The 21,719-nt window shown below is 44.4% G+C and overlaps 3 protein-coding genes across 3 annotated transcripts in view; 2 read left to right on the plus strand and 1 right to left on the minus strand.

Moving 5' to 3' along the window:
- The window catches only part of LOC309564428 (uncharacterized protein), a gene marked incomplete at its 3' end in the record, with an annotated part of 637,385 nt that overhangs the window by 371,297 nt on the left and 244,369 nt on the right, over positions 1 to 21,719 (plus strand).
- LOC309563890 (uncharacterized protein) overlaps positions 1 to 21,719 on the minus strand; it is a 180,276-nt gene that overhangs the window by 29,908 nt on the left and 128,649 nt on the right. The gene's annotated exons all lie outside the window — the stretch shown is intronic.
- Positions 9,542 to 21,354, plus strand: LOC309562963 (uncharacterized protein). Its single transcript, XM_082267290.1, has 8 exons — positions 9,542 to 9,592; positions 16,221 to 16,384; positions 17,216 to 17,353; positions 17,440 to 17,565; positions 17,656 to 17,812; positions 19,627 to 19,724; positions 19,816 to 19,951; positions 20,055 to 21,354. Exons 2-8 carry the CDS (start codon positions 16,298 to 16,300, stop codon positions 21,350 to 21,352), a joined length of 2,040 nt encoding a protein of 679 aa, XP_082123416.1. The 5' UTR covers positions 9,542 to 9,592; positions 16,221 to 16,297; the 3' UTR covers positions 21,353 to 21,354.

Consider the following 21,719-nt stretch of genomic DNA (forward strand, 5'->3'; position numbering starts at 1 on the left):
TCCGGAACGTGTCCAGATCCTACAGAATCTCTGATGACTTCCCACTCATACAGATATTTGCCATATCCAGAATTTTAATACAATGTGCTCCCGACCCAGCCCTCTACTCAAAATATTGTCATCTGGAAGTAGACACCTAACTTTTTTTTAACGAATCCTTGTTTTTACTGCATGTCCTGCCCAGGACCGGGGTGGTATTTGTCCCGACCAGTGTAGACCATTATTAGGTGGAGCAACCACCCAACTTACCCAAGCATACCATCCGGTAGGCATGTCGCCATGGGAACATCATCGATGTGTCGTGAGGGTACGATGTTAGTGAAGGACTTTCATGGTCCACCACTTTGACCTATGTCCGGAACGTGTCTAGATCCTTCAGACTCTCTGACTTCCCACTCATACAGATATAATTTATCACATCCAGAATTTTAATACAATGTGCTTCCCACCCAGCCCCCTACTCGAAATATTGTCATCTGGAAGTAGACACCTGAGTTTTTTTTTTTTTTTTTAAACTAATCCTTGTTTTTACTGCATGTCCCTCCCAGGACCAGGACCGGGTGGTATTTGTCCCTACCATTGTACCTGGCCTTCTCTGAAATAGTGTGCATGTCTTGTCTTTGCGATAGAGGATAATGGCCAGCCTGGGTGGAGGGAGGGGGGCAGTTTGCTATAATTTTCTGTTGCTGGGTATGTAGCTACAACTACATGATATATCTGCCGTCACACAGGAGCGGGGTCCAAGGATGGTTGTTTTAGCAAACAAAAAATATAACTGCAATAAAAGTTTTCCTAATAGATGGGTGTCTGTGTGTTTTTTGCAAACTATTATAGTATAATATAGTATAAGCCACTTCCCCTTGGATAGGATACGGTCCTAGTATAAACCACTCCCCCATTGATAGAAAATGGTCCCATAAGCCACTCCCCAATGAATAGGATGTGCTCCTATAGGCCAATCCCCCAAACATAGGATATGGTCCCATAAGTCACTCCCAAATGGATAGGATGTGCTCTTATAAGCCACTCCCCCATAGATAGAATATGGTCCCATAAGTCACTCCCCAATGGATAGGATGTGCTCTTATAAGCCACTCCCCCATAGATAGAATATGTGCCCATAAGTCACTCCCCAATGGATAGGATGTGCTCCTATAAGCCACTCCCCCATAGATAGATTATGGCCCAATAAGTCACTCCACCATATATAGAATATGTGCCCATAAGTCACTCCCCCATAGATAGAATATGGCCCAATAAGTCACTCCCCAATGGATAGGATGTGCTCCTATAGGCCAATCCCCCATAGATAGGATATAGTTCTGTAAGTCACTCCCCAATGGATTGGATATAATCCTATAAGCTACTCCCCCATAGACAGGATATAAGTCACTCCCCATAAATAGGATATGGTCCTATTAGCTACTCTCTAATGGACAGGATATGCTTCTGAAGAGCACTTCCCCAAAAATAGGATATACACCTATAAGCCACTCCCACATGGATAGGATATGCTCTTATAAACCACTCCCCCATAGATAGGATATGCACCTATAAGCCACTCCCATGTGGATAAGATATGCTCCAATAAGCCCCCCCCCCCACACACACACAGGCAAGCTATGCTCCTATAAGCTTCTTTACCATAATCCAATAAGCCCCCCCCCCTATAAATAGGATATGCTCCTATAAGCCACTCCCACTTTGACAGGGTATGCTCCTATAGGGCACTCCCCCATAAATCAGATATGCACCTATAAACCACTCCCACATGGATAGTATATGCTCTTATAAGCCACTCCCCCATAGATAGGATATAATCCAATAAGCTTTGCCCCCCCATAAATAGGATATGCTGCTATAATCCACTCCCCCATAGACAAGATATGCTCCTATAAACTACTCCCCCATAGATAGGGTATACTCCAATAAGCCACTCCCCATAAATAGGATATGCTCCTATAAGCCACTCCCTCAAGGACAGGATATGCCCCTTTAGGGCACTCCTCCATTAATCAGATATGCATTTATAGGCCACTCCCACATGGGTAGGACATGCTCTTATAAGCCACTCCCCCATAGATAGGATATAAACCACGCACCTCATAAAAAAGATATGCACTGGTAAGCCACTCCCCCATTGATAGGATATAATTTAATAAGCTGCCCCCCCCCCCCCCATAAATAGAATGGATGGACAGGAGATGATTCTATAGGCCACACCCCCAGGGATAGTATAAGTTCATATTAGCCCCTCCATGGACAGGATACGGTTCTATAGGCCACACCCCCAGGGGATAGGATATGTTCATATTAAATACATTAAACGATACAGCGCTACTTATGCATCATGAACATACACATGTGCAAAATCCTTCTAGGAACCTGAATAAGTTTGACACGTCTATACAAGTCCATAAGTACATGAGGATGTTAAATCAGAAAAAATATTCTCTTTCCAAACCTGATACAAGACCTGCTCTATGCGAGAATAATCTTTCCTCCTTAAGGAATAAGTCAGTATTTAACCCTCAAAACACAGACAATAACTTTTTAGATGTATTTAAGAATTTGGTCTGAGATGACATAGAACAGTGGTCCCCAAACTGTGGCCCAGGGGCCGAATGTGGCCCTTTGCTCACCATTATCCGGCCCTTGAGGCACTATGCTCCCGCCGATACAAGACACTATTCAGCCAACTGACATCAACAATGGGGCACCATCTCTCTCATTGACACCAAAAATGGGCCTCCCAATGATGGGGCACTATTCCTTTACCCTATACCAAATGTGGCGATGTTTACTGCCACTGATGCCAGGAAAATTTCCACTCCTGCTGGCCACAGTCCAGCCACCCTAAAGTCTGAAGGACAATAAACTGGCCCTTTGTGTAGAATGTTTGGAGACCCCTGACCTAGAAAGATTGGAGGTCAAGAAAGCGAAATATTCCCATTGGATGAAAAAGGCATTCAACAAATAGAATCCAGAAAGGATGTGATAATACGCCCCGCCGATAAGAGTCGGTTCACACTGTGGTGACTTGTCAGGCGACCTGGTCGCCTGACAAGTCGCCGCGGGTCGCCTGCCATAGATTAGCACAGGACCCGTTCTAATAGGAGCGACACAAGTCGCTCCGACTTAGAAAAAGGGTCCTGAGCTTCTTTGGGGCGACCTGGAGCGACATGCATTAACTTCAATGATATGAAGTCCGTGCCGGCCGCTCCGAGGTCGCGGTGCGAGCTGCGCACCGCGACTTCACAGGTCGCCCCGGCAAGTCGGGTCGCGCCTGTGTGAACCGGCACTAAAGGTGGAGGCTTGGAGGTTATGAGTAAACAGTATTACGTAGAAGAAATTGAAAGACAGCTTGCGGATTAACATACCTACCAATTGTTGACAAAGAATCCTTTGAGTGAATTTAAAATGAAACTAGAGAAACTAGTTCAACGAGGGGAGAAGAAAAATATTCTATCCAAGAAGGAAGCACTATATCTGAATCCCATAGCATGTAGGACCCCGTTTTTATACATACTGCCTAAAATCCATAAAAATCTTGAAAAACCCGCGGGCAGACCGATTATAAATGGAAATGAATCGGTCTGCTCGAGGTTGGGTCAATATATTGACAATTTCCTCCAGCCTCTGGTGGCCACGACTGATGCCTATATTAAAGACACCAGGCAAATTTGGTCTTAGATGACCTAGAAAGATTGGAGGTCAAGAAAGCAAAATATTCCCATTGGATGAAAAAAGGCATTCAACAAATAGAATCCAGAAAGGATGTGATTATACGCCCCGACGATAAAGGTGGAGGCTTGGAGGTTATGAGTAAACAGTACTACATAGAAGAAATTGAAAGACAACTCGTGGATAAACATACCTACCAATTGTTGACAAAGAATCCTTAAGTGAATTTAAAATGAAACTAGAGAAACTAGTTCAACGGGGGGAGAAGAAAAATATTCTATCCAAGAAGGAAGCACTATAACTGAATCCCATAGAACGTAGGACCCCGTTTTTATACATACTGCCTAAAATCCATAAAAATCTTGAAAAACCCACGGCAGGCCGATTATAAATGTTATTGAATCAGTCTGCTCGAGGTTGGGTCAATCTATTGACCATTTCCTCCAGCCTCTGGTGGCCACGACTGATGCCTATATTAACCACGAAAGCCCCGGAGAATTTGGCTGCTCAAAGACCAGGGCCTATTTTGCGATTCGTCACTGCATGAATTTAACGGACAATTGCGTGGTCGCGCGACGCTGTACCCAAATGAAATTGACATCTTTTTTTTCCCCACAAACAGAGCTTTCTTTTGGTGGTATTTGGTCACCTGTGCGATTTTTACTTTTTGCGCTATAAACAAAAAAAGCGACAATTTTGAAAAAATAACAATATTTTTCACATTTTTTATCCACATTTTTATTCACATTATCCCGCCAAAAAAATGTAAAAATCTAAATTTTTTAACATTTTAGGCCAATTTGTTTTCTGCTACATATTTTTGGTGAAAAAAATCGCAATAAGCGTATTTTGATTGGTTTGCGCAAAAGTTATATTGCGTTTACTAACTACGGGAAAGATTGATGTAATTTTTATTGTTTTTTTTTTTTAACTAGTAATGGCGGCGATCTGCGTTTTTTTTTTTGTTTGCGGGACTGCGACATTGCGGCGGACAGATTGGACCCCTGACTGACATTTTTGACACTTTTGGGGGTACCAGTGACATTACTACAGTAATCAGTGCTATAAATATGCACTGTTACTGTAAAAATGACACTGGCAGGGAAGGGGTTAACTTTATTAGTGATCAAGGGGTTAAGTGTGTCCCTAGGGGCCTGATTCTAACTGTCAAGGGGCGTGGCTTGTGATGTAACCACAGAGACATATGATCCTACATAGCAGGATCGTATAGTCTCTGCTGTTACATCAGGGAGAATGACAGACGGCTTTGTTTACATCAGCCGCCTGCCTTTCTCTCTCTCCAGCGGGAGATCGCGAGTGACCGGCGGACATTGGAGCCGCCGGTCACTCGCGCGGGGATGTTAGTGAACGAGTGGGGGCGGGAGCGCGCCTCCGGCGCCGCGCGCTCGTCCCCTAGAGGCTCATGGGCAAGCGACGTACCCCTAAGTCGCTTTGCCCAGTAGGGGCTGACCGCCGCAGTAGATAGTCGTGCGGCGGTCAGCAAGTGGTTAAAGACACCAGGCATGTCATCCAAATTGTTGAAGATCAGGTGGACATGGATGGGTGCATCCTAGCAACCGCCGACGTAGGCTCGCTCTATACTATAATAGGACATGAAGAGGCTATTGAAGGAGTGAAATGGGCTTTACAGAAAGCACTTTTAACCACCAAACACAAAAAATTTATTCTTGAAAATCTCAAGTTTTGTTTGCATCATAATCAATTTTGGTTTGGTGGGAATTATTATCTGCAGACAAAGGGCATAGCCATGGGGGCAAGGTTTTCCCCTAGTGTGGCAACCCTCTTCATGGCTTCCTGGGAGGATGAACAGATCTTATGTCCACGGCCGAAATAAATGGTCGTGTACAGGAGATTTATAGATGGCCTATTGATCATATGAAAGGGGGATCGTACCTCTCTTGACCTATTTACCAATCTTATGAACTCTAATAACAGAGGTATCCAACTCACCTGGAACATCAGTGATGAGAGGGTCGTATACTTAGATCTGGAAATATATAAAATAATGGGTACGTTCTCGACCAGAAATAATTTCAAACCAACTGATCGCAGTGCCTATTTACCCATTGACAGCTGTCATCACTGGTCCTGGTAGAGAAACATTCCCAAGGGGCAGTTTATTAGAATCAGGAGAAATTGCTCTACCATACCTGAATATCTCCAACAATCAGAGACCCTGATTCAAAGATTTAGGGAGAAGGGGTATAGGAGTAACGAGATCACACATGAGCGTGATGAGGTGCTCAAAGTGGATAGGAGCGTGTTATTGAGTGACCGCCATGTAAGGCAACAACAGGAGAAATTTGAATATAGGGTGCTACTTGATTATAACGTTCCAACATAAACAGATGGAAAAGTTTTTTTTTTTTTAATCTTTTTATTGAAGTATATAACAAGAACAATAAACAAATATGTATACAGCGCTATATAAAATCCAATAAAGTGACAATGTGCATCATATAAATCAATAAACTCCCTTAAAGTGCAATATATATTCCTCTTAGGTGCAATATATAATGTCCATAAAGTGCATTCAAAGTAAAGTGCATAAGAGTCCACTAAAATATAAATATAACCGTGGGTTAAAATTCAATAAGGTTCTTGATAGATATTTTGCACAATATAACAAGAACAGTTCAACAAGACTTAACCAAAAACAGACAAGGTGCGAGAAGTCCACATCAGAGAATTACAGTAAACAATAGCATACAATAGGGTGCTGCCCACGCAGGGGCTGGTCCTTCGAAAGGAGGTAGCAGTGCAACTCAGAAACAGAACATTCGAGTAGGGACCATGATAGTCCGGATCCTGCAAGTACCGAAGGGTATGTAAGTCAGTATGATCAACATGGAGATGGTGGTTCAGTGAGACCGTGAGTCAGGGACCCAGTGGCTGTTAGCTCAACAAAGCAGAGGAGGAATCCACCAGCCAGCGTGTCCACACCCTATCATGCTTCTTGGGGCAACCCCTATGAAAGTAAGTGTCACGGTAGAGTGGGATAGCCACGTCCACCAGGCCCCTCCACTGTAAAAGCGTGGGGGGAGCCCGTTGGCGCCAGTGAAGGGCTATATTTTTCCTAGCGTAAAAGAGCAACAGGCCCAGAAGAGTGCAGTCCGCAACCCTAGGAACGATATCATCCAGGAGACCCAATAGGCCTAGTCTGGGGGACGGGGGCACCGAAATTTGTAGGATAGCGGAAGACACCTCAAATACCCTGGACCAGTAGGACAAGAGCTTCGGGCAAGTCCACAAAATGTGAATAAAGTCTCCCAGAGTCTGCCCACAGCGCCAACACTGCGGGGAATGGGATGCATGGATCTTATGCATACGGTGTGGGGTGAGGTAGGCCCTGTGGACAATCTTGAGGGAGACTAGAATAGTGAAGGGGGACTCCCATATATGTAACCAGTCCACCGAGTCCAAGTCCGGGACATCTCGGGCCCAACGAGCGTGGAGGCCGGAGAGCTCCGGAGATGAGACTCGGAGGAGATGGGCATGAAGCAGGTGGAAAAGATTTTTAAAAAGTTTTGGAACCTATTGCAGAAAGACGGGATTTTGGAACCACACCTAACCTGTGTATCCAAAATTTGTGTATAAAAAGGAGCCTTCTTTGAAAGATAAACTATCTCCAGGGGCAATTGATTCCCCAGTTCAGGCTAATAGAATGCTGTTTCAATTTTTGAAGGGGTTCCATGCCTGTGGGAAATGCTCTGCGTGTAGACATAGCAAGGTTAATAAGGTTAATTCCAGGAAAAAGAAGGGTTTATAGCAACCAGTACTGGGAAAAGTTATCTGATCAAGGACCTTATTCTGTGCCGTAGGGGTCATAGATCTGCTTGAATGCAGATGCGGCCTACAGTATGTAGGGCGGACGTCCAGAGCTTTGCAGGTCCGTTCAAGGGAGCACGTTGATAATATCAAAAAGGTAGAAGTGTCACATAGTGTTTCTAAACATTTTAAGTATTTTCATCAGAAGGACCCCAGTACCCTTAAATTTTGGGGTGTCGAGAAAGTGGTAAATCATTGGAGAGGGGGTAACTATATTAGAGCCTTGAGTAAACGTGAATCCGTATGGATTTATGAAACCAAGGTTCTTATCCCCAGGGGATTGAATATAGAGGTTGGTGTAAACGGTTTTATTAGTGATAGATAATTGGTATTGTTTTATACTTTTTGATAATTTCCGAGGAGGGAAGCTGAGGGATCCCTATACCCCAGGAGGCATGAATAGTAAAACAATGATGGAATATCAGGACGGAGGATTGTCTTATACCTAATACTGTGATTACAGAAGGCTGAGCAAGAAATATTCAGATCTGAAGTGGGGAGTTCTTTCCTCCTCCATTGTCTGATCTACAGCTGAGGATGGAAATCGGTCTTAGGGGCGGGGCCATGACATCCTTCACTCACAGTTGTTGAATGACACCCAGCTGGGTGGCTCTGGGTGTCATTCAACCTTAAAGATCGAGGACATCTTGTGGTGAAAAGAGAGTACTGCAAGGGACAGCCCTGGATTGAAGGTGAGTATTGCAGTGGCATGTTCTGCTGTGATTGGATGACCCCTGTGACCAGCAGTGAGGTGCAGGATAGGGGAGGGGGCAGGTTGGAGCCACCGACCATAGCTGGAGGTCGCTGTGTCCCTTACACAACCCCCACCCTGGGGGGGTCCTTGGTGACCCCTATATAACAACCCCCACCCTGGGGGGGTCCTTGGTGACCCCTATATAACAATCCCCACCCTGGGGGGGTCCTTGGTGACCCATATATAATATAACCATCACCCAGGGGGGTCTTTGGTGACCCCTATATAACAACCCCCACCCTGGGGGGTCCTTGATGACCCCTATATAACCCCCACCCAGGGGGGTCCTTGATGACCCCTATATAATATAACCCCCACCCAGGGGTCTCCTTGGTGATCCCCTATAAAAAACACCTTGTGGGGTCCTTGGTGACCCCTATATAACCCCCACCTTGGGGGGGGGTCCTTGGTGACCCCTATATAATATAACCCCCACCCAGGGGGGTCTTTGGTGACCCCCTATAAAAAAACACCTTGTGGGGTCCTTGGTGACCCCTATATAATATAACCCCCACCCAGGGGGGTCTTTGGTGATCCTCTATAAAAAACACCTTGTGGGGTCCTTGGTGACCCCTATATAACCCCCACCTTGGGGGGTCCTTGGTGACCCCTATATAATATAACCCCCACCCTGGGGGGTCCTTGGTGACCCCTATAAAAAAACACCTTGTGGAGTCCTTGGTGACCCCTATATAACAACCCCCACCCTGGGGGGACCTTGGTGACCCCTATATAACAACCCCCACCCTGGGGGGACCTTGGTGACCCCTATATAATATAACCCCACCCAGGGGGGTCTTTGGTGACCCCTGTAAAAAAAAAAACACCTTGTGGGGTCCTTTGTGACCCCTATATAACAACCCCCACCCTGGGGGATCCTTGGTGACCCCTATATAATATAACCCCCACCAAGGGGGGTTCTTGGTGACTCCTATAAAAAATAACCTCTCTTCACATACTACAGTGTCACCACATTTCCTCTTTAAAAACATCTCATCTGCAGTCACTGTGCTTTATATAAACTAAAAGAAAAATCCCTGCCACCTTATCTACCCTCCCCATAAATAATCTTTAGAGCCATATGTCTATGGAGTCCTGGGCTACGACAAAATGGCCGCCGGCGGAGCATGCGTGCGATCTTCGAACCTAACCAGTGCGGCCATGTTGGATAGTGGCGCCTCCGGGCGAGGAGAGAGGCGTGGAACGCAAAGGGCGGAAGAGAGCCTGCGTGCCACATGGCGGAAGTGGGCGGGGCGCTCCCAGGGGAGGGGAAATGGCTTCTTATGGAGAGGAGAGAAGTTGCTGGTCAGTATTTGTGTCTCTCCATAGAGGAGAGGAAACTCTGTACAACAACCTGTGTGCATTGTATGGACATTGTGTGTGTCTTTATTGTATATACATTATAGTATATGGGTGTACACTGTATATACATTGTGTTATATGGGTATATTTCATAGTATAGGGGTGTACACTCTATTATCTCTATATACATTGTATTATATGGGAGTACATTGTATTATAGGGGTGTACATTGTATATACATTGTATTATATGGGTGTACATTGTATATACATTGTATTATAGGGGTGTACATTGTATATACATTGTATTATAGGGGTGTACATTGTATATACATTGTATTATATGGGTGTACATTGTATATACATTGTATTATAGGGGTGTACATTGTATTATAGGGGTGTACATTGTATATACATTGTATTATAGGGGTGTACATTGTATATACATTGTATTATATGGGAGTACATTGTATATACATTGTATTATAGGGGTGTACATTGTATATACATTGTATTATATGGGTGTACATTGTATATACATTGTATTATAGGGGTGTACATTGTATTATAGGGGTGTACATTGTATATACATTGTATTATATGGGTGTACATTGTATATACATTGTATTATAGGGGTGTACATTGTATTATATGGGTGTACATTGTATATACGTTGTATTATATGGGTGTACATTGTATATATGTTGTATTATAGGGGTGTACATTGTATTATTGGGGTGTACATTGTATATACATTGTATTATATGGGTGTACATTGTATATACATTGTATTATATGGGTGTACATTGTATATACATTGTATTATATGGGTGTACATTGTATATACATTGTATTATAGGGGTGTACATTGTATATACATTGTATTATAGGGGTGTACATTGTATATACGTTGTATTATAGGGGTGTACATTGTATTATAGGGGTGTACATTGTATATACATTGTATTATAGGGGTGTACATTGTATATACGTTGTATTATATGGGTGTACATTGTATATACATTGTATTATATGGGTGTACATTGTATATACATTGTATTATAGGGGTGTACATTGTATATACGTTGTATTATATGGGTGTACATTGTATATACATTGTATTATATGGGAGTACATTGTATATACATTGTATTATAGGGGTGTACATTGTATATACATTGTATTATATGGGTGTACATTGTATATACATTGTATTATAGGGGTGTACATTGTATATACATTGTATTATATGGGTGTACATTGTATATACATTGTATTATAGGGGTGTACATTGTATATACATTGTATTATATGGGTGTACATTGTATATACATTGTATTATTGGGGTGTACATTGTATATACATTGTATTGTATGGGTGTACATTGTATATCATTGTATTATATGGGTGTACATTGTATATACATTGTATTATAGGGGTGTACATTGTATATATGTTGTATTATAGGGGTGTACATTGTATATACGTTGTATTATAGGGGTGTACATTGTATATACATTGTATTGTATGGGTGTACATTGTATATCATTGTATTATATGGGTGTACATTGTATATACGTTGTATTATAGGGGTGTACATTGTATATACATTGTATTATAGGGGTGTACATTGTATATATGTTGTATTATAGGGGTGTACATTGTATATACGTTGTATTATAGGGGTGTACATTGTATTATATGGGTGTACATTGTATATACATTGTATTATAGGGGTGTACATTGTATATACATTGTATTGTATGGGTGTACATTGTATATCATTGTATTATATGGGTGTACATTGTATATACGTTGTATTATAGGGGTGTACATTGTATTATAGGGGTGTACATTGTATATACATTGTATTATAGGGGTGTACATTGTATATACATTGTATTATATGGGTGTACATTGTATATACATTGTATTATATGGGTGTACATTGTATATACATTATATTATATGGGTGTACATTGTATATACATTGTATTATAGGGGTGTACATTGTATTATAGGGGTGTACATTGTATATACATTGTATTATATGGGTGTACATTGTATATACGTTGTATTATATGGGTGTACATTGTATATATGTTGTATTATAGGGGTGTACATTGTATTATTGGGGTGTACATTGTATATACATTGTATTATATGGGTGTACATTGTATATACATTGTATTATATGGGTGTACATTGTATATACATTGTATTATATGGGTGTACATTGTATATACATTGTATTATTGGGGTGTACATTGTATATACATTGTATTATATGGGTGTACATTGTATATACATTGTATTATATGGGTGTACATTGTATATACATTGTATTATATGGGTGTACATTGTATATACATTGTATTATAGGGGTGTACATTGTATATACATTGTATTATAGGGGTGTACATTGTATATACATTGTATTATATGGGTGTACATTGTATATACATTGTATTATAGGGGTGTACATTGTATATACGTTGTATTATAGGGGTGTACATTGTATTATAGGGGTGTACATTGTATATACATTGTATTATAGGGGTGTACATTGTATATACGTTGTATTATATGGGTGTACATTGTATATACATTGTATTATATGGGTGTACATTGTATATACATTGTATTATAGGGGTGTACATTGTATATACATTGTATTATAGGGGTGTACATTGTATATACGTTGTATTATATGGGTGTACATTGTATATACATTGTATTATATGGGAGTACATTGTATATACATTGTATTATAGGGGTGTACATTGTATATACATTGTATTATAGGGGTGTACATTGTATATACGTTGTATTATATCTCTTCACATTGTATTTATTATATTACAGGGATGTACATTGTATAATCATAGTGTTCTATGTGTATATATTGTATATACATACTTGTATAGTCATATATATAGTGTACATTATATTATCTTACAAAGAAATGGCGGGTGTATAACTTTTATCATAGGTGTATTATAAATGATAGAGACGGAATATCAACCAAATATCCAGAAGAAACACAAATGTCAGTTCAGAGAGTAAAATAAGTATTTGATCCCCAAGCAAAACATGACTTAGTAGTTGGTGGAGAAACCCTTGTTGGAAGCACAGAGGTCAGACGTTTCTTGTAGTTGGGAAGCACAGAGGTCAGACGTTTCTTGTAGATGGAAGCACAGAGGTCAGACGTTTCTTGTAGTTGGGAAGCACAGAGGTCAGACGTTTCTTGTAGTTGGGAAGCACAGAGGTCAGACGTTTCTTGTAGTTGGGAAGCACAGAGGTCAGACGTTTCTTGTAGATGGAAGCACAGAGGTCAGACGTTTCTTGTAGTTGGAAGCACAGAGGTCAGACGTTTCTTGTAGTTGGGAAGCACAGAGGCCAGACGTTTCTTGTAGTTGGGAAGCACAGAGGTCAGACGTTTCTTGTAGATGGAAGCACAGAGGTCAGACGTTTCTTGTAGTTGGGAAGCACAGAGGTCAGACGTTTCTTGTAGTTGGGAAGCACAGAGGTCAGACGTTTCTTGTAGTTGGGAAGCACAGAGGTCAGACGTTTCTTGTAGTTGGGAAGCACAGAGGTCAGACGTTTCTTGTAGTTGGGAAGCACAGAGGTCAGACGTTTCTTGTAGTTGGGAAGCACAGAGGTCAGACGTTTCTTGTAGTTGGGAAGCACAGAGGTCAGACGTTTCTTGTAGTTGGAAGCACAGAGGTCAGACGTTTCTTGTAGTTGGGAAGCACAGAGGTCAGACGTTTCTTGTAGTTGGGAAGCACAGAGGTCAGACGTTTCTTGTAGATGGAAGCACAGAGGTCAGACGTTTCTTGTAGTTGGGAAGCACAGAGGTCAGACGTTTCTTGTAGATGGAAGCACAGAGGTCAGACGTTTCTTGTAGATGGAAGCACAGAGGTCAGACGTTTCTTGTAGATGGAAGCACAGAGGTCAGACGTTTCTTGTAGTTGGGAAGCACAGAGGTCAGACGTTTCTTGTAGATGGAAGCACAGAGGTCAGACGTTTCTTGTAGATGGAAGCACAGAGGTCAGACGTTTCTTGTAGATGGAAGCACAGAGGTCAGACGTTTCTTGTAGTTGGGAAGCACAGAGGTCAGACGTTTCTTGTAGATGGAAGCACAGAGGTCAGACGTTTCTTGTAGATGGAAGCACAGAGGTCAGACGTTTCTTGTAGTTGGGAAGCACAGAGGTCAGACGTTTCTTGTAGTTGGGAAGCACAGAGGTCAGACGTTTCTTGTAGTTGGAAGCACAGAGGTCAGACGTTTCTTGTAGTTGGGAAGCACAGAGGTCAGACGTTTCTTGTAGTTGGGAAGCACAGAGGTCAGACGTTTCTTGTAGATGGAAGCACAGAGGTCAGACGTTTCTTGTAGATGGAAGCACAGAGGTCAGACGTTTCTTGTAGTTGGGAAGCACAGAGGTCAGACGTTTCTTGTAGTTGGGAAGCACAGAGGTCAGACGTTTCTTGTAGTTGGGAAGCACAGAGGTCAGACGTTTCTTGTAGTTGGGAAGCACAGAGGTCAGACGTTTCTTGTAGTTGGAAGCACAGAGGTCAGACGTTTCTTGTAGTTGGGAAGCACAGAGGTCAGACGTTTCTTGTAGTTGGGAAGCACAGAGGTCAGACGTTTCTTGTAGATGGAAGCACAGAGGTCAGACGTTTCTTGTAGTTGGGAAGCACAGAGGTCAGACGTTTCTTGTAGATGGAAGCACAGAGGTCAGACGTTTCTTGTAGATGGAAGCACAGAGGTCAGACGTTTCTTGTAGATGGAAGCACAGAGGTCAGACGTTTCTTGTAGTTGGGAAGCACAGAGGTCAGACGTTTCTTGTAGATGGAAGCACAGAGGTCAGACGTTTCTTGTAGATGGAAGCACAGAGGTCAGACGTTTCTTGTAGATGGAAGCACAGAGGTCAGACGTTTCTTGTAGTTGGGAAGCACAGAGGTCAGACGTTTCTTGTAGATGGAAGCACAGAGGTCAGACGTTTCTTGTAGATGGAAGCACAGAGGTCAGACGTTTCTTGTAGTTGGGAAGCACAGAGGTCAGACGTTTCTTGTAGTTGGGAAGCACAGAGGTCAGACGTTTCTTGTAGTTGGAAGCACAGAGGTCAGACGTTTCTTGTAGTTGGGAAGCACAGAGGTCAGACGTTTCTTGTAGTTGGGAAGCACAGAGGTCAGACGTTTCTTGTAGATGGAAGCACAGAGGTCAGACGTTTCTTGTAGTTGGGAAGCACAGAGGTCAGACGTTTCTTGTAGATGGAAGCACAGAGGTCAGACGTTTCTTGTAGATGGAAGCACAGAGGTCAGACGTTTCTTGTAGATGGAAGCACAGAGGTCAGACGTTTCTTGTAGTTGGGAAGCACAGAGGTCAGACGTTTCTTGTAGATGGAAGCACAGAGGTCAGACGTTTCTTGTAGTTGGGAAGCACAGAGGTCAGACGTTTCTTGTAGTTGGGAAGCACAGAGGTCAGACGTTTCTTGTAGTTGGAAGCACAGAGGTCAGACGTTTCTTGTAGTTGGGAAGCACAGAGGTCAGACGTTTCTTGTAGTTGGGAAGCACAGAGGTCAGACGTTTCTTGTAGATGGAAGCACAGAGGTCAGACGTTTCTTGTAGATGGAAGCACAGAGGTCAGACGTTTCTTGTAGTTGGTGACCAGGTTTGCACACATCTCAGGAGGGATTTTGGTCCACTCTTCTTTACAGATCTTCTCTAAATCCTTAAGGTTTCTTGGCTGTCGCTTGGCAACTCGAAGTTTCAGCTCCCTCCATAAATTTTCTATAGGATTAAGGTCTAGAGAATAGCTAGGCCACTCCATGACTTTAATGTGCTTCTTCTTGAGCCACTCCTTTGTTACCTTGGCGGTATGTTTTGGGTCATTGTCATGCTGGAAGACCCATCCATGACCCATCTTCAGTATTCTAGCTGAGGGAAGAAGGTTCTCCTCCAAGATTTTACAATACATGACACCGTCCATTGGCCCCTCAATGAGGCAAATTTGACCTGTACCTTTAGCAGAGAAACAGCTCCAAAGCATAATGTTTCCACCTCCGTGCTTGTGTTGGGCCATGTTGGGTGACGGCGGACCTGTCATTGTACGGGTGTTCCAGGTGCCGTTACCAGATCCACGCTGATCAGGGTAGGTGGAGCCCAGAAATGTGTCAATCCCGGCCTGTTTCCTCCCTTCAAAATCGAAGGTAAACTTTGTGCTTCGTGCGGAAACAGAAGAAGCTGCACACTTATCATCCGAATATGGGAACAAAGACCTTTAAAGAAAAAAAAATAGGTGCACTGTTCCTTTAAATTATGAGTAATCGCAGCCTTTCTTTAGTAATAAATGCATATTCAAAAAAAGAAAATGGCCGGCGTGATGACGTTAGAAACCAGGAGCCACCCAATGCATTTTGTCACTCCACAGACACTGTCGGGGGAATAGGGCTTTTTCCTCCCCCCCTCCTCACTGGGTGTGGCTCCCGCTGCTGTCTCTGAGCCTATGATGAGGGGGATTGTGGAGAGAGCTACTGCTCTCAAGCACATCGCTGGATCGACTTTAATGCTGTGTGCATATATGTAGATTGCACTCTGTTTTATAACATGGTCGGCTTCTCCCTTGTTTTTAGGTCAGCTAAGCTGTGAGCACCACATAAGGAACCGAGGGCGGAACCGCTTGTAGAAGAATTATTACACCGGCCACCCAATGATGGTACGGAGGACGGAAAAGAGTCTCATAATGGAAAGGATTTTTGACCTTGCCCTGGAGATCATCTACCTGCTGACCGGAGAGGTGAGGAGGATTCTGGGAAGTCACATGACATCACTCTTATATGACCAGGGTGCAGGGGTCAGGAGTATATATCCACAGATTTCAGGGGTGAGGAGTGTATAACACACAGAGGGCAGGGGTCAGGAGTATGTATCCACAGATTTCAGGGGCGAGGAGTGTATACCACACAGAGGGCAGGGGTCAGGAGTATGTATCCACAGATTTCAGGGGTGAGGAGTGTATAACACACAGAGTGCAGGGGTCAGGAGTATGTATCCACAGATTTCAAGGACGAGGAGTGTATAACACACAAAGTGCAGGCGTCAGGAGTATGTATCCACTGATTTCAAGGGTGAGGAGTGTATACCACACAGAGGGCAGGGGTCAGGAGTATGTATCCACAGATTTCAAGGACGAGGAGTGTATAACACACAGAGTGCAGGGGTCAGGAGTATGTATCCACAGATTTCAAGGACGAGGAGTGTATAACACACAAAGTGCAGGCGTCAGGAGTATGTATCCACTGATTTCAAGGGTGAGGAGTGTATACCACACAGAGAACAGGGGTCAGGAGTATGTATCCACAGATTTCAGGGGCGAGGAGTGTATAACACACAGAGGGCAGGGGTCAGGAGTATGTATCCACAGCTTTCAAGAGCAAGGAGTGTTCAACACACAGAGGGCAGGGGTCAGGAGTATCTATCCACAGATTTCAGGGGCGAGGAGTGTAAAACACACAGGGGGCAGGGGTCAGGAGTATATAACACACAGAGGGCAGGGGTATGTACCTTCACCCCCCCCCCCCATGTATGCCACTGGTCGAGTGACAGCACTCTTTCTGTTCCAATACAGAGTTTCCCAGCTGTCAAGAAGTCTGGTGACCTCATTAACATCAAAGTGCCTCCACTTCACTCCCTGACTCCGGAGAAACACAAGAAACGGAAGATTCTAGAAGTCACCAAGAAGATGATGGAGCTGCTGACAGGAGAGGTGAGCGGTGCCGGGAATTCTGGGACATTATCCAGTAACAGACAAGGGATGTGTCTGGATGGTGACTGTATCATTGTGTGTGTCAGGTTCCTATAAGGTGTCAGGATGTCACTGTCTATTTCTCCATGGAGGAGTGGGAGTATTTAGAAGGACACAAGGATCTCTACAAGGACGTCATGATGGAGGATCGGGAGCTCCAACGGCACCACCAGGTAGAAGCCTAACAACTGATGCCGTTTGTCTTTTTTTTTCCGACCGTACAACTGCTGCCTTGTTACTATTATTTTTTCTTATACATTCAGAGTGGAAGCCTGACTGATTTTAATGTTATTGTTAAAGAAGAAGTTGACGATGAGGTAGATGACAACGAGGTCACAGAGGAATCGGAGTTTCCAGATGGACGCAAAGATCTGGACAAGGACGTCATGATGGAGGATCAGCCTCCCCTCACATCACCGGGTAAGAGGAGTAATTATACTTCACTTTCATTCCTTGTTGAACTTGGTCATTTTTAGGACAGGTTGTCCTTTATTAGGCTGAATCATTTGTAACCATTTCAGTACTGGAAGGTTTTACCCCCTTGATGACCAGTCCATTTTTTGCTATTCTGTACTGGACTACTTTAACTGGTAACTGCGTGGTCATACAACACTCTGTAGCAGAGACAAGAAGGCCTGGCTCGCATTCTCCGCTCCAATTCATCCTAAAGGTGTTCTATCGGGTTGAGGTCAGGCCAGTCAAGTTCCTCCACCCCAAACTCGCTCATCCATGTCTTTATGACCTCACAAATGGACTTCTGGAAGAATGGTCAAACGTTCCCATAGACACACTCCTAAACCTTGAAGACGGCCTTCCCAGAAGAGCTGAAGCTGTTATGGCTGCAAAGAGTGGGCCAACTCATTATTGAACCCTACGGACTAAGACTGGGATGCCATTAAAGTTCATGTGCATGTAAAGGCAGGCGTCCCAATACTTTTGACAATAGAGTGTATTTTCAACCATGGATCAAGGATTAATTTGCATGAGACCCAACTGATGGTGTGTCTGAAGACTGGACAAGAAGCCTTGTGTTGATCCCAGTGTACACCTCTTGATAGATCCTCTACGGGTGTTGCTCTATGGCAGTATTTCTCAAACTTTTTAACATAACATGAACAGCTTCAACTCTTCTGAGAAGGCTGTCCACAAGGTTTAGGAGTGTGTCTATGGGGATGTTTGACCATTGTTCCAGAATCGCATTTGTGAGGTTAGGCACTGATCTAGCACAAGAGGGCCTGGCTCGCAGTCTATGCTCTATCGGGTTGAGGTCAGGACTCTGTGCAGGTCAGTCAAGTTTCTCCACCCCAAACTTACTCATCCATGTCTTTATGGACTTTGCTTGGTGCTGGTCAAAATCTTTTGGTGGCGGGGGGGGGGTTATGGTGTGGGGTTGTTTTTCAGGGGTTGGGCTTGGCCCCTTAGTTCCAGTGAAGGGAACTCTAAAGGTGAAAGCATACCAAGACATTTTGGACAATTTCATGCTCCTAACTTTGTGGGAAGAGTTTGGGGATGGCCCCTTCCTGTTCCAACATGACTGCGCACCAGTGCACAAAGCAAGGTCCATAAAGGCATGGGTGAGTGAGTTTGGGGTGGAGGAACTTTTGGTAATATAGTGTATAAACCATATCTAATAAAAAGACATCTAAATTTCTTCATAAATTTAGGCCAATATGTATTCTGCTACATGTCTTTGGAAGAAAAAAATCCCAATAAGTGTATATTGATTGGTATGCGTGAACGTTATAGCGTCTATGATATATATGCTGGATTATTTTTTTTCACTTATGGCAGTGATCAGCGATTTATTACGTGGCGGACAATCTGACACTAACTGACGCTTATCGCTGCTTTGCAGGGATAAGAAATAGAGCGATTGTTCCCTGTGTACAGAGCCCTGTGTTGATTGTCAACACAGGGCTCTTGGCTGTGATTGGACACAGTCGAACAGCAGGTCCCAGCCATGAATCATTGACTTACTGACAGACTCATGCTGAGTACAATCACACGGGGGTGGGCGCACCCTAAGCCCAGAAGCAGGCGGTGATGTATAGGTACGTCGCTTTGCCTGCACGGGCCGCCTGTTCGCAGTACATTGCATCCTTAAAGTGGTTAATTAGCATTTTTTGAGACGTTATTGTAAAGGAGAGAGCAGTACGGAGGGTCCATCTAGATCCCCCATCATCTGATAAACACATAGAAACAATGTATTCAGTCAGTGTGTGTGTTTCCTACAGATGGATCCAGTATTGGGAACCCACCAGAGAGATGTCCCCGTCCTCTGTATTCCCGGGATTCCACACAGGAAGATCACACCATCCCTCACCATCATCAGGTAGGTGGGCAAGGGAGTCTCGGAAGTAACGGAAAACTCATTGACCCATTGGCATGTTGTGAGGTGCTGAGACGTTATTTTGTGGCTTTAGGTTCGACTTGATATGAAAGATGAGCGTAAAGCAGAAGGAGAAGAGACGTATGCGATGGGCGATCAGCGGTCTACGGAGGAGGAAGTGATGATGGTGACAATTAAAGAGGAGGATTTTTCTTTGGATTTCGAGACAGGTAAACAATGGACTCAAAATACTTATTTTTTGATACTTCAGAGTAGGGGAGTAACAAAGATCAGTCCTATCAAGCTGATAAATCTTTTTCTTTTTTTATGTAGCGTATGGGCACAGCGCCAAAACCACCCTGGACCATTGTCTCTCCTTATCGCCATATCGTAAAATAAAAGATGGTGGCTTCACACAAGACTATCGAGCGGAAAACCCCATCACCCCCAACACGAGACTTCGCAGAGCGGACGGATCTCCGGATTCCTCTAACGCCGAAGACCCAAGCCGTGAATTTCTCGCTCGGAATGTCCACCCGGGACGTTACAATGCCTACAGAATAACAGATCCCTCTAATCCCGAGGAAGCCTCCCTCGGTCAAACGGACCCCCTCGCCCAAAGGGCCCAAGATCAAGGCAGCGAGATGTTTTCCTGTTCCGAATGCGGCAAATGCTTCACGTCCAAGTCCACCCTTCGCGGCCACCAGAAAGTCCACACGGGCGAGCGGCCGTTCCCGTGCCTCGTGTGCGGGAAGCGCTTTTTGCGCCGGACTCACCTTAATGTTCACCAGACCACCCACATTGGTGACCGGCCATTCAAATGCTCCGAGTGCGGCAGAGGCTTTGCCAAGAAGTCTGACCTGCAGACTCACGAGTTCACCCACTCCGGGGAGTTCCCTTTCTCCTGCTTCGAGTGTGGGAAAGGATTCTCCCGGAAGTCCCACCTCCTGAGGCATCGGAGGTCTCACACGGGGGAACGCCCTTTTTCTTGCCCAGACTGCGGGAAGTGCTTCGTGGACAGGTCGCAGCTCACCGCACACGAGAGGTTTCACACGGGGGAGAAGCCGTATTCTTGCTCAGAGTGCGGGAAGTGTTTCTCGGGGAAGTCGGGGCTGAATAAACACTGGAAGGTCCACACGGGAGTAAAGCCGTACGCCTGCAGCCACTGCGGGAAATGCTTCCGGGGCAAGTCGCAGCTCGTCCAGCACTTGAGAGGGCATGTGGGGGCCAAGCCTTATACGTGCTCCTACTGTGGGAAGAACTACGCAGTGGAGTCCCAGCTGATTGCTCACCAAAGGTCTCACACAGGGGAGAAGCCCTTTTCCTGCTCAGTGTGTGGCAAATGCTTCGGCCACAAGCCAACACTGGTCAACCACATGAGGATCCACACGGGAGAGAAACCACACTCTTGCTCGGAGTGCAGCAAGTGTTTCTCGCGCCACGCGGACTTAGTGGCGCACCGGAGGACTCACACGGGCGAGCGGCCCTTCCCTTGTTTGCAGTGCGGGAAAAGGTTTCAGAGGAAGACGCAGCTTGTCAAACACATGCAGCAGCACAAAGAAGCTGAGTGTCCCAGGGGAAAGGACAGGGAATCTGAAAGAGGGGCAACACCGGAGAGCTCGCAGCAGTGATAGGACACGGTGCAGGGAGCGGTTCCAAATGGAGCCTGTGAAATTTGTTTAAACACGAGAGCTCTTGGAACTGCTGTATTGTCAAATCCAGATTTCCACACGATCAGGGGCGTCTAGAGGGTGTGAAATTTGTTGAACACCTGAGAGCTCTTGGAACTACCGCAGAGTCAAATCTGGATCTCCAAGTGATTGAGGGCATCAGAAGGATGTGAAAATTGGGGAACACCTGAGAGCTCTTGGAACTACCGTAGAGTCAAACCCGGATCTCCAAGTGATTGGGGGTGTCAGAAGGATGTGAAATTTGGTAAACACCTAGGAGCTTTTGGAACTGCAGTAAAGTCATATCCGGATTTCTAAGCATTGGGGG

This window comes from Pelophylax lessonae (genome assembly GCF_965119305.1).
Source record: "Pelophylax lessonae genome assembly, chromosome: 9".
NCBI lineage: Eukaryota > Metazoa > Chordata > Amphibia > Anura > Ranidae > Pelophylax > Pelophylax lessonae.